We start from the raw sequence: 14,173 nt of genomic DNA on the forward strand, positions 1-14,173 counted from the left end.
ATTATTGTATTTTTTCAAACTTAACACTATATTTAATGACTAAGATAAACAAATTGGAGATCGACGATTTGATCCGATAAACAAATATGTTACATGAAGTTTGATATATGCAAATTTAAAAAAATAATGTTGTGTATGCAAGTATATAAAAGTATATTGATCCTAGTTTTACATGCAAATCTATTTCATAAAATTTTTAAAAAAATGTAAATAAAATTTATGGCAAATGTAATAATCCATGTTTAAAGATTAACTCAAGATGACTCTAAATTATCTTATAGCTAGAAAATAAATAATTTTGATATTTAACTATGTGCATTGCACGTGCATAAGAACTAGTTCTTTTAAAATAAAGCAGAAGTTGGAAAAAAGAAATTTATGGTTAAAAGTCAGACCAAAGAAAAAACTAAGTCTCGAGAAATGAACAGAAAGAATTTCGCTCATATTTTTCTAATATGGATCATATGAGCGTTTATATATTTCTTGAAAGCTCAGACACGAATAAATTTTGGAGGGACTAGATTTGAGTAATCTATTGGGGAAATCTTGATTTTAATTCTAGGTTATTACTTAAACCCTCTTTTTATCATTTAGGTTAGATTTTAATGACATAACTAGATAATCTTGAAGAAGAAAAATAACTACTACTGAAACTTCAGAATTCAAAATTTAAATTAAAAAAATTACAGTGTTCTCACTAATTTTAAAATTAGAAGTGGGCCGGCGTCAACTAAGGGCGGCCTTTTCGAGTTTCTACTAATGGGCTGGGCTCGGATGTCGCTTCTCGTATCACAATTCAATGAGAGCTTGGCCCGACAAGCGGCTTGAAGCCTTGAAAAATTGAGCGCATCCGGGGTGAGAAACTCGAAGCGCTGGCCAGTGGTGCGATCCCATTCGAAAGTCGATCGATCGAGGGGGAGACGAGAAATGGGAGGCGGAGGAGCAACGTACAGAGGGTACGTGCATCACGCACCGAAGCGCTGGCATGTGGTCACCGGAAAGGGCTTGTGCGCCGTCATGTGGTAACTTCACCCCCTCCTTTTGACTCTAAATCGAGATCAACGAACTTAAATTGGGAATTTCTTCAACTTTCTCTCGATTTTGAGATTTCAAATTAACATCAATCACCCCTTAATCCCATTGACAAAGGGTGTATAGGAATAGTGGAAGGTGATTAGATTTGGTGTAGGATTTATGTTTGTTTATGAAAAATATGATATAAAGCCGAAGAGCTAAATGAAATCACATTCTCATAATGCAAGGCTAGTTGATGGTTTAAGCCAGATAATGTTGATTAATATTTTTTAGAGATTGGCTGTGCATTTATGTGTAACTCTAATAGTCTAATTGATTTCTAAGGTTTAACTGAAGTGGACATGTTGAGACTAGAGATTCAAAAGCAAATATGAAGCAGAATAGTCATGTATCACTTCTGAGGTGAGATGCGATGAGACCTGCCTGCCCATCAAAAGCTACTTTAAAAGTATTTACAAATTCGCAACAAAATACATGTGTATAAAATTATGAGAACAACATTATGCTTGTATGAGGCTAGCCAAGTAGGACATCTATCAGTTGGACTGATTTAAGTCCACTAGATAGATTGAATTTCTTCTATCAACAGGTCATAAAAGAAACCTGAAAGCAATCACCATTTATCAGTTAAGACTATTTAGATTTCCATATGAAAAGTAGCACATAGAAATTAGTTGCCAAATTATTTGTACTAACGACACCGTTACAAGCCCATTTCTCTCGAACTAAATAGTATGGGCAATGTATCCCACATGTATAGATTGGGGGCTTGGGATGGTGTTATGAAGCGAGGAAAGGGTGAGGTTGAAGCCTGTTCTCTCTTTCTTTGGTAGCCTACAACCCAGTAGTTCTTTTTAAGTTTAGAGTGGTACATTAAAAGCCAAAAGAGGAGAGAGGGGCGGGTGGGGGCGGATAGCCAGTGCCTGGTATTTCTCTTGGGAGTGCAAGCACCGTACCTGCTTGGGTTATAACTCACACAAAGATTTTTTTTTCTCTTGGTGTCTTAAATCTTAATTGACTAATATGATATTCCTAGTTGTTAAATTGATATTTTAGTGTTTTGTAAGCTACGTCATTGATTATTTGCCTGCGTAATGTATCATATCTGTGTATTTCAAAGGATAACAAGGTATGTTGACTTTGATGTACTAAAAAACTTCATAGTAGAAATACTTATGCTACCTGTTTTGTACTGTTAGGCTTGCTTTTAGGTGTACGCATTACCTTTTTTTGTGGTGCATTTAACATAGTTTGAAAAAAATTAATGTTACATTTCATCTAAAGATTTATGAGAACTCTAAACATAAACAAGAATTGCACATGTGACACAAAAATTCCACAAGAGGTAGGAAACATGATATATTGACATGATTGGAAGTACGGGTGGAATCAAATCGAATTTGAACGAATAGTGCAAGGTTTAAATTTGAGTTCGGTTTCTGTGGTGGTATTCGTGTTCGTATTTGAATTTGACTTGAATAGCAGTATAAATTTGAATTCGCTTCGTTTATTTATATAGATGTTCGAAAAAAATTTGCGAATATTCGATTAGCATTATTCTGCAACTTTGATTTCGAATCATTTGTCAAATATCTGGTATGTATTTGCCAATAATTCGAAAATCATAAAAAATAAATATAATCAGTAAACAAAATGTAATTTTTATATTCTGCCAATCAAAATACAATAGAGCAGTGTAATATATTTTTTATACTCAAAATTTACAAACACAGTAATGTCTTCTACAATATAAAACATAGCACATAATTAGAAAACATCCCTATAAAATAAAGGAAGAAAAATATAGTTTCATAAGCTCTTAACATGCCTAAAATCCTTGACACAACTACAACAATATACCAACTTACCCAGCAGATCAGTATCACATTACCAGTTACATAGGAAATAAAAAGGTTCTCTAAAGTGAAATTTGCTACACATCAAGATCTTACCTCATACATAAACAAGTTTTTAAACTTTCCCAAAGCACATTGAAGAACAAAGTGTTTTTGACTCCAGATTTGCATGGTTTGCTATTTTGGCCCTCATACATTGCTCTTTGTCGATTAAATACTGAAAATTGAAACTAATCATATGAAAACAAAAAGGAAATAAATAATTAAAAGAGATTGTCAACTTCAAGTTGCACAAGTCTAATTGAGAAAATTACTTAGAGAATTCACACATGGAAGGCAGAAAAAGGACCCTTCGTTGTAACTCATTGACTGACGTTGGCTTTCATCGCAACACGTTGACCGATGTTGACCCAATGTTAAGCGTTGACTGTCGTTGACTTTCATCGCAATGCATTGATCGGCGTTGACTTCCTCGCAACACATTGACCGGCGTTGACCTAGGGCTATGCGTTGATCGGTGTAAACATAGTTTACATTTGTATGTTAATTAGAGTCTACACAGTTTAGGCTTTTAAGGTATTGGAGCGGGGAGGACAGTTTATACTCATATACTCCTGGGAGTTTTGGGAATCGGTTTAACCTCGTGTACCCGTCGGAGGTTCAAGGAGATACAGTTTATACTCATATACTCATCTGAGTGTCGTGAAGAACGAGCTGAGAATGCATCGGACGCTCGCCAGGTTGAGCTCTTTGTGAACGATTTGATCGTAGGACCAGTCGTTGGTGCTGATACAACTATTATCTCTGAAGTTACTGAATATCTGAAGTTATTATCCTTAAAGCTTCGGTTAGAGTTGAGGTTAGCTCGGCTGTTTAAGTCACGAGATCAACTGGTGAAGCTGAAGCGTTATTGGATTTTGTCCCTTATTATGATTATCCATTCTGTTTTGAATAGATAAGCATAATACTCATAGGATTTTTGGCAACCCTCAGCCATCAACGGGTTTGAAGTGCTTTTACCGACTATCGTTTGAGTCGGACTAGTATGCAGATTATTTAAGTCCGTTTCATATGTAACGTTGTGCTAAGAGAATAAACTCTCTTAGATTTGGTGCTATGATATTGAATACATAGACTTAATCATCCCTCACGGGAGCTCATAGGATTTTTGATAAACTCTCAGCCATCAACGGATTTGACTTGTTTTTACCGATTACCGTTTGAAAATATTCAAGAGTAAGTGCAGACAGAGGCATAGATAAGGTTGCAGTTTCATGAGATCATAGACATGAAGGAATGAGCCAAAGCAACTCATCATAACCCTACATGGTCTTGTTCTTATCAAACTATGAAAATAAATGACTCAAACATATAATCGTGCCTGTACTTAACATTCTGGTAAGGTAATCTCCACTTCTCTTATCTCATCTTCAACCTGTAATCATACAAATTAACACAATATCAATAAATCTTATAAAATCTAATTATTTGCATTGAATTCAAATAAATCATTATCTTCTTTTTCTTTATACTATAGACTTTTCGCATGCAATCCTCTCCAAATATCAACGCTTCAACTGTTTTAGATCTAAAGATGCTCGATACGTATCAATTACCCTCCCGTCAGCACTAAACGTAGACTTCGATGTCACCGTAGAAATAAGAACAGCAAGAATATCAACCGCCATTCTTGACAAGACACGATACATCAATTGATTGGTTTTCCGCCAATTCAAAGCACTAAAATGATAATTTTCTGCTTCACCATATATGTATGCTTATCCAAGTATGTTTCTAACTTTGATTTGGATGTAGGTATACTATCTTTCGTTCTCACCATTTTCAAAATATAGCTCTAGTTTGAACTTAAATATGATAATGAGGTGTTTTTATCACTCAAAGCACCTATAGAACCTTTTCCATTCAGAGAGCTATTCTCCTTATTATTTGCATTATATAAAGAAACATATTCATCAAATAGCTCTTGCAAGACATCCTTAACTTTCTGTATATTTATCCTAGCTTCTACTTCTGAGTAAATTTGAGGATAACAAATTCCAAACGCACCTATTTTTAGTCTAGGATCCATAACGGAAGCTATTACCATTACAAATTGCATTCTCCCCAATATTTTTCAAATTTATCTTGCATTTTTTAGCCATTTGCCGGATAGAGAAATTATTATCTAGTAGCGACTTATCTATAACTTCTTTAATCCTATAGACTTCAATGAGATATAAATTGCAAGTAGGATAGTCACTACCGGAGATAAGATTCATTACCGCATGAAAGACAGCCAATAACTTGCAAATTTTTTTCCACTTTATCCCATTTTTCAGGTTCTAGAATGCAATCATAATTGGACTCTCTTTCCTTGTACATTGGAAATGCATCTTTGAACTTTAAGGTAGTGATCAACATCAAATATGTCGAATTCCAACGAGTGAGCATATTGATAAATCAACTTCTTTTCTCTTAACTGCAACTGTTAAACAAAAATATATACATAAATATATTATTAGACTTTCACATACAAAATATACACTTTAACATTTCTTACAATAAATTTGGTATACCTATTGCACAATAGCAGAAAATGTTCCGAGCCTCGCTTCACTGTGATTGATGAACTTGATGCTTTCCTGCACATTCTCAATATTTGATGCAATTACACTTATCCTATATTGGACAAGAAGATTGAGAATATATTCGCAATATCTCACTTGAAATAATTTTCCATCACAAACCAATTTCTTATATCTAGATAGGCCAGTCTTCAAAGTTCTTAAACATACATCATTATAGGATGCATTATTCACAGATATAGTAAATACTTTATTTTCTACTCCCCAATCTTTGAAGCACTTATGCATAGCATCTGCAATGTCAATATCACGTTGAGGAGGAGACACATGCACAAAACTAAAAACTGTTTTTTGGAGGTTCCAATCCTTATCAACAAAATGCCTAGTAATTATTATGTATTCAATTCTTTTATTTTTTGATTTTCAAAGATCGGTGGTTAAACAAACTATATCGATGTTTTTAACGAGCGTCTTCATCTTATTCTTTTCACTTTCAAAGATTGTCATGCAATCTTCCTTCAAAGTTTTACGCCCAATTTTAATAAATTTAAGATTCACAATATTCATTAGGAATAGAAAACTCTCCTGCTCTGCTATAGTAAATGGATGTTCATACATCATGATCCAATGAGCTAATACTTCCCTAACTTTCAAATGGTTATATTTTCCTCTAGGTGGTAACATTATTGGGTGCTCTATGGTAGAACCATCTCGTTGAAAGTCAAGTGTTTGTTGTCTTTGATAATGCAATTTTTTTGCAATGCAATTATTTAAATGAGTTTTCAAGTGAGATGTTATTCCAGTTGAATTTTGTGCAAAGTCGTGCTTGCAATGATTGCATTTCCACCACCTTTTTACATTATTAGCATGAGTAACTTCAACAAAATTATCCCATTACCTCAGAAATCTTTTTCCTTCTTCTCTTCTCCTAAATAGAATTTGTAGTTTCCACGTTTTCTCTACTTGCATTATTTGTATTTACTGGAGGGAGTAGCTGGAGAAGGAGAAGAAGTATGAGCAGGAGTAGAAGATGATAATGATGGAGCGTGAGAATCACTTGCTGGATTCATATGGTGAGATGACATTCTGTAGAAATAAAATTTGAGAATTAACAACCAGAATATATAGTACATAAATCAACATGCATCATGTATGAAAATAAATCATTAAATACCACCATATACAAAGAAAAAGTAATTAGCTCCTCAAGCCTTAGTAAACAGTAATGAAATCATTCTACACAACAAATAATTTTCGATCCTCATTTATTAATAAAAGTGAATAATCTTTAAATTTATGAAAAAAATAAATGCTCAAAATAAGAGGTGGGAAATTGGAAATGCATGTGATTTTCAAGTGAATATTCTTTCAATTATTTGGACAAAATACACAAGAGTTGCACCTTTAGCAGCTAGCTTAATTCAAGACACATAAAAATAATAACCTTGAAGTTTATCTTACCTTTTGATGGAAGTCTGAGAGTTCGTCAAGAGATCGAGATAGTGTTAAGAGAGATCGCCGAGATACATCAAGAGAGACCGTCGAAGAGGGGATTCAAGAGAGAGGGAAAGTCGAAGAAGGAGGAGCGCATCACATTAAGAGGGAGGAGGGCATCGGGGAGGGAGGAGGGCGTCGAAGCGGGGAGGGTGGAGGGTGTCGTCGGAGAGGAAGGAGGGCGTTAGGGAAGGATGAGGGCATCAGAGAGGGAGGAGGGTCACATCATAGATGCATTGGTCGAGAGGAACCCTAGCTCGCAGGAAAGTCTAGCTGTGAGAGAGAGAGATATACCGTCACTTTAGGATTTAGTTGGAGGCGGAACGAAATGACTCAATCAGTGGTAAAAACCCTAGGTCTCTCTAACATGTCTATTATATATGGGGTAGAAGTTGTAATAAAAATTTTAAGGGGTAATATTTGCAACAAGTTTAATTAATAGGATTAAATATAATATGTAAACGAATAGTTAATAATTAGCTGAATCAAATATACCTTTGGTTAAATTATATTTGTTTATAAGCCGAATACTAAAATATTCATTTAGTATTAAATGAACTATCGGATCGAATATGACCGAATATCAGAATGAATATTAACCAAACTATTTATTAAATATTTGCCTTACTTTCACCCCTAACTTTAAGATACATGATGAGGATCAAACTAAGAGGACTCCGATCCAAAAAGATTAAGCATTGATCCTCAGAGATTGAAGAGGATATGAAAAAATAGCTGGAGAGAGTTAGATCGTTGAAGGGATGATCGCAACAATCATGGGAAATCAACGAGGTATCGTTCACATGAACAATAACCCCAAAATTTTTTTGGTATAAGGAGGCAGTGGATCAATTTGAGGATAGAAATAAAAGATAAAAATACCACTGTTTTAGAATTTTCGCTAGTCTCTCTCTTAGATATAGACGGTACTTAGGCCGCCTGCCTAGGTCTTAGTAGCGCCTAGGAGACCGCTTATGCGGCTTACATCACTTAGTTCTTGGTTATGATTTTCTACATTGCTGCATCCACATCCTCTAATCTCCTCCGAACTCTTCCTGTCTCTTCCATTGACTATAAACATCTCCTCCAACTCCTCTGACCTTCAGACCTCCTCTCTGACCACTTTAAAAAAAAAGAAAAAAAGAAATCCTCCTAAATCTAGCACCTACGTTAGGTGCCAGTTTGACACCTAACAGTGGTTAGCGGTTTTGATAACATTGATTGTAATTAAAAAATAAAATAATAAAATGCCTAAGTCCCATCTAGGCTCTTGGCGCTTGGTCCGATGCGTAGGCCGCCTAGCGCTCTCTGTAATGTTGAAAAATAAAAATAAGAGATAACTTAGCTAGACCGACTTCACACACGCACATTTAACCTTTTAAATGGCTTCACGCCTTGAGAAATCACTCCAAAAATCTCACATAAACATAATTTTATTCATCATAAACTTTCTGCATTATAAAAGTATCTTCCCTCTTTAATAGAATTTGAAATTCTTATCTAAAACAAAATCAAAACCCTATCCTACCTATAAAAACCAATTCAATCTTAACTATTAAAATAATTCAACAAACTCAATCTAATCCTAATACAATTAAAGCTATAACAACTAAACGAAACAGCAAATTCTCACCAATCTAAAACCAAATCCAAATTTAAAATCATAATAATTCTATCTTCAATCTGAATCAAATCTAAACAGTGATATCGTCCTGCATCAATATATATATAATAATAATGAAGACAGTTCATCCATAGATGTGTCCTTGTATCCAAAAGTTCAAAATCTATACACTTATTTCTATAATATTAATACATTGACATGTGATTCTTACATATATGCTGCAGCTTTAACCTATAATGCATTCTTATGACCTTACGAAAAGAGCATGCTTTGGCACTAATTTATATGAATTAGCTTAACGCATCTCACTGTTATATTAAAACATATCAAATGTTGTCATAATCTTATAAGAAATTAATACATGGGCAGCCTTTTTCTGCTAAAAGTTCTTGATATATATTTTAAATTAAATAAATCTTAAACATGTTACTGTGAACAAGAGTTGTTAGAGAAATCTAGGAGTGTCCAAAAAAGGATAACAAGTTTCCATAAGGAAAGCTATTTGTATAATTCAAGGCATATTTCAGAAGTATTAATGCAAGGTACAACTTTTTTAAAGAAGTATCTTCATGAGATTTATATTATTTGTACAAATCTTGATTCTTGAGATTTGGCTAAGCTGAGTAAAAAATAAATCAGCATCATGATTAGATGAAATAGAAGTTTGAAGAAAAAGGGTAGAAAAATAAAAGTGGATAAGCAAAACATGATCCAAGCCAAAAGAATTGCGAGCGTAAAAGATGGAAAGAAAACTAAATTGGCTTACCCGGGTATCTTGCTACTTTTATGAGCATGATTGGCAATTGGTCAAAGTAGCTCTTAAGCCACTTTTGTAGCTTATAAGCTACTGAGTCATGTTTGGCAAACAGCTTATTTTGTCGTATAAGCTAAAAAAAAAATATTGGGGGTAGCCTAACTTATTTTTTTTGACTTATAAGTCACATAGTTTGATCAAATAAAAGACCACCAATGTTACAATAAGTGCTAGGTGGACTAGGTGCTTGTGCTGGGGTCTAGTGCCTATGTGCTGCCTAAGCATTTGACTATTTTTTAAATTATTTAATTATAGTATTTAACAAAAACATGATTTAAGTTCATGAAAAATTACAAAAAATAATAAATAGTAATCTTATATCTATAATCAACCATGCATAAAAAATTGTTAGGTTTCTAAACAAAAACAATGAATTAAAACAAAATTAACTAGTTACAAAAATTAACAAAAATTAAACAAAAAATAGTGAATAAAATAAAAAATAGTGAAAAAAGAAAAAGTTAAACATGACCTTCAACAGAGGAAGGAGAGGGGAGAGACTCGTCGGAGGTAGCCTGAGAGGGAGAGGTGAGGGGAGGAGGTTGCTAGGGTTTTTGAGCATATCAGGGAGGGAGAGGTGATGAGAGGAGCGCCGGAGGGGGATCGAAAAGGGGGAGCGCTGGAGGTAGGATCGGAGAGTGAGGAGCGAGTGAGGAGCGTGGGGGAGAAGTGGGGGGAGGAGGAGATCTTGAAGAGAGCGGAGGGACAAAGAGAACATGAGAGGGTTTTTTTTTGTGAGTTTTTAAGGGTGTAGGTCAGGTTCAAGGATGCCGGTCGGGCTAGGTTTTAGATATCTAGGGTTTTTTTCTAGGGTTGCATTCGGTTCGGATATGATTTGGATATGGCCCTTACTGTATTCATATGCGCTTTCTCAAAACGGATACGGATATAGATAGAGATATTCTTTGGTAATAAACAGTCATAACCATATCTGCATTAAACGAAAACGGATATGGTTCGGATATAGAGAAACTGATACGGATACAATCACGGATGCAAATCGGACATCTGAAAAATTGATATGATTTGAATATGATAAAAAATATGTATATTCCTATGTAGTTTGTATATTTATATCGTATACTAACCATGAAGTATAGTGAGAGATAATTCTTCACCTAAGTGCTTCTGCTAATTGCTTCTAAACAATAGAAAGAAAATAAAAAGGTCACACGAGCAGTATATAGACTTTGCGAGAATAAATAATGACATTTGATTCCTAAAATAAGAATGCTAGAATCAGAGTCCTGGGTACTAGTTTTAGGTAGCTATACGAATTTGATGCTAGAATCCTAGATAAAGAAAGTGTCGGGAAAAAAATATTACTAAAATAATTATGTACTAAAACTAGCGAACAAAGTTCTTTCTCTGTCAAAGATCATGTCAAATCAATAGATGGGTTCTCCATAGCACGATTTTATTTGTAGTACACATATTACGTGGGAGTAGCTAGAGTCAAAAGTCACGCGGAAGTATGTAGCCATTATTTGCCGAATATCCGGATTTGGCTCCGGTTTTCTTGAGTAAAATTGAATCCGGATCCGTATCCGCTTTGAAAATGAACTAGGGATCCGGATCTGGATCCGATTGGTTAGCAAATTCATCGTCCGTATCCGCATGCTATTCCGATACGGATTCGAATCGGTTCAGATAAATCCGAACCATTTTGCACCCCTAGTTTTTTTCCCTTAAAAGCTTTGGGCCGCCTAGCTTTGGGCCGCGCCTAGGTGGTTCCACCGCATAGATTAGCTACTCTGGCCAATTCTAGGCGACTAGTGGGCCACCTATGCCTAGGCGAACGCCTAGATGTCTGCCTAGGATGCTTTTTAAAACACTAAAGATCACTTTACTCCTTAGCATTTAAGAAAATTTTAAAACTCGCTTTCTCTATCTCTAACCCTTTTTTGGTCATTTTGACAAGAAGGACGGATCGTAAGCCACTCATGTGCTGAACACTCTTACCATTGAAAATGGATTATAATTTACTAATTTATCAAACATTTTGGATTAAAATCCACATGACTATAAGTCATTTGTGGATTATAAGTCATACAAATTATAATTCAAAGTTACCAAACATGCTCTATGTCATAGTAGCTCCCTCTGGATTGTTCTAAGGAATCTTGAAAATATTGTTTGTGGGCTGAAAATAATTTGTTTCTTTTGTGTGTCCATCATGAACTGTATATTTGGCTGTCTAGTATTTTTCTGACATGTGTTTGTTTCTCTTTTCCTTTTGATCTGTATTGCTCGTGTTGAGTTTTTGTAGATAACTTCATTCAGCTGTTCCAACTTAGGAACAAATAAATAGTATATTTTTTTCTTTAATGAAGACTGAAGAATGAAGAAGTCATTAACGGAAAAGGAAGAATCCTCAAATCCCAAGATTCAAAGCCTTCTACTTATTATTAACAATGAAATAGGTCAAGTTAAATTTCACTAATGATAGAAGTGTTTCCTCCGCCTGGGAATATTTCAGGGTAGAGTTTCCAAATTTAATAGTTGTCTTCTTTAACGTAACCTTCGTTAAATAGCACACATTTTTTTATGTTAACAGTTTTAAAGTCTTAACTAAGTTTTGTTACCTTCGCTTTGCTCTCTTTATTTGTAGGTTTTGGGTCTTATATAGGGCTAAGCAAGATGGTCCAGTAGTGCTGGTAAACTTCTTTCTGCCGTCAATTAACCTTATATTGTGTACATGTATTCTTCTAGTGATTTTGGCTCTTGGAGCACCTGATTTATAGGGTTGGAGGCATCCTTGGGATGGACATGAGGACCATTCTCATGGTCATGGTCATGAACATGAGGTACTGTTCAACTAATACTTCAAGTACCTTACTTCTACCTTCCTATTGTCTTGTAGCTTTTGAGCTTTTTGTTTTTTTAATGGACAATGTCAGATTGTTTAATAAAGTAAGATAATGATCATTATTAAACTAAGTACGAAGGAGAATATGACATGTATGACACATCGCCCAGAAGAAAGTTGGCATGTTTGTCACTCCTACACAAAACACCTGTGCCTATCCATGTCTGACACTTATAAATTTTATAAATACTTTGCATTTGCCTCGAAAGTTATATTTAAGATGGGAGTAAACTATTACATTGCATTTCTTTTGACCTATGCTAGTTATCTGTATATTATCTTATGAAAGGTAAGTTCTCTTTTTTATATGAGCAATCACATATATATATGAGTAAAATAAGCATATATTTGGACGAAATATGCATTAATTTCCTGTTCGACTTATTACAGTGTTTATCATTCGAATGTCTGTGTTGGGAAGTTGGAACGTGTCACACGTGTCTGTGGGTATTAATGATACATATAATGACAGATTGCTAAGAATGTAGGTATTTATTGGATCAATTATCAATATAAAGGTATTTCTTTATTTTTCTCATTCTGCAATACAGATAGTGAAAGCTCTATATCATGATACAAGAGATGAATTCATGATCCCTCTTCTTCTTGAGCACTCAGGAATGTGATTTTAGTTTTCTTCTCGTTCAGAATGGCTAGTTGATTCCATCATATAAAATAAATTTATAGTGTTCATCTTTCTAATTCAATTTTTGGCCAGTTCGGCTCAATCACTTAAATTTGATAAGCTCCTATATTTATGTTAAAGTTAAAAGATTTATAGATAATTGATTGTTAACTTGATATGTCTTTAGATATATCACGGCAACAGTTCTGCCTTCGGGTAATAATGTCTGACATTGGCTTTTAAAAGGTAAGTTAACTATTAAGCAAGAACATAATAACTATAATGGGCTGATCCGTTCAACAAACATTTGATGCTGACCCTGCAAACATAACCAATTTATATTGTTATCTGATATGGCTAGTTGACATTACTTAGCCTTAGACTTTGCTGTTTATGTCATGCCCTGCTCTTACCAGATCAAACTATGTTATCTTGGATACATTAGAACTTATAGTGACCTTTGGCCAGAAGGTATATAAATGTTTAAATACTGTGTTAGAATGATATCTGGGATATGCAGGTTATTTTGTTTTCTAGCGAGCATATCTTGCATTATAATGATTTATCTTACAATTTTTTCTTTCCTCCAATCATTGGTCTAATAATCTTTTCTATTTTCACAAAAAAAAATCATCATAATCCATTTCTCATTTCTGCATCTGATGTCTTACGATTTACGTCCACAGAGCATTCTTGCATGATATCCCTATTGCATGATCCATGATGAAATCTTGAAATATTGACCGTTTATCTTTTACGTTCTCTTCAGGCTTCTCAGTAAGAGGACTCAAAAGGATGAGTGGTGCAACCGGCTCTAGACTGTGTTACTGAATAAGGGTGCATACAAGGTATTTCTATTACTATCAGGAGTAAGATAGCTTGTTGTATGCTGAGCCTTGTTCATGCACTCCGACTTTATTGAATTCTGATCTTCCTATGTCTTCTGTGTTGTTACAAAAATGTCTTTATCTCTGATAATATTTGAACTGGTTTCTGTTGTAATCTCAGATGCTTATGTATGCTGTGATATCATAAAAATATCTTTATCTCTGATAAACTTCCTTTTTTTTTTTGTACGACAATGGTCATGAAATGCACCAGTAAGGGTAAGTGATTAGGTCTAATAAAAAAATTGGATAATAATTAAATCAGCAGAGGAAATTAACCCCGACAGAACTTAGGGGAAGATTATAATTCATCTAGCCAACCCCAAAAATTTGGGATAAAGGCTTTGTTGTTGTACACTATATTCCTTTTTTTGAAGCAAGATT

The 14,173-nt window shown here is 34.4% G+C and overlaps 1 protein-coding gene across 1 annotated transcript; it reads left to right on the forward strand.

Annotated features, from left to right (window-relative positions):
* On the forward strand, window positions 817–13,953 carry LOC109837824 (NADH dehydrogenase [ubiquinone] 1 beta subcomplex subunit 2-like). The gene is made up of 4 exons (XM_020406190.1): window positions 817–1,022; window positions 12,020–12,065; window positions 12,153–12,215; window positions 13,672–13,953. Exons 1-4 carry the CDS (start codon window positions 928–930, stop codon window positions 13,681–13,683), a joined length of 216 nt encoding a protein of 71 aa, XP_020261779.1. The 5' UTR covers window positions 817–927; the 3' UTR covers window positions 13,684–13,953.

This window comes from Asparagus officinalis, chromosome 4 (genome assembly GCF_001876935.1).
Source record: "Asparagus officinalis chromosome 4, Aspof.V1, whole genome shotgun sequence".
NCBI lineage: Eukaryota > Viridiplantae > Streptophyta > Magnoliopsida > Asparagales > Asparagaceae > Asparagus > Asparagus officinalis.

What these genes read in the sequence shown, in the direction of transcription:
- LOC109837824 (XM_020406190.1), top strand. Translation starts at nt 928, where the DNA reads ATGGGAGGCGGAGGAGCAACGTACAGAGGGTACGTGCATCACGCACCG. An exon ending in GGCTTGTGCGCCGTCATGTG is followed by an intron (nt 1,023 to 12,019) that starts GTAACTTCACCC and finishes CTTTATTTGTAG; the next exon opens with GTTTTGGGTCTTATATAGGG. An exon ending in AAGATGGTCCAGTAGTGCTG is followed by an intron (nt 12,066 to 12,152) that starts GTAAACTTCTTT and finishes CCTGATTTATAG; the next exon opens with GGTTGGAGGCATCCTTGGGA.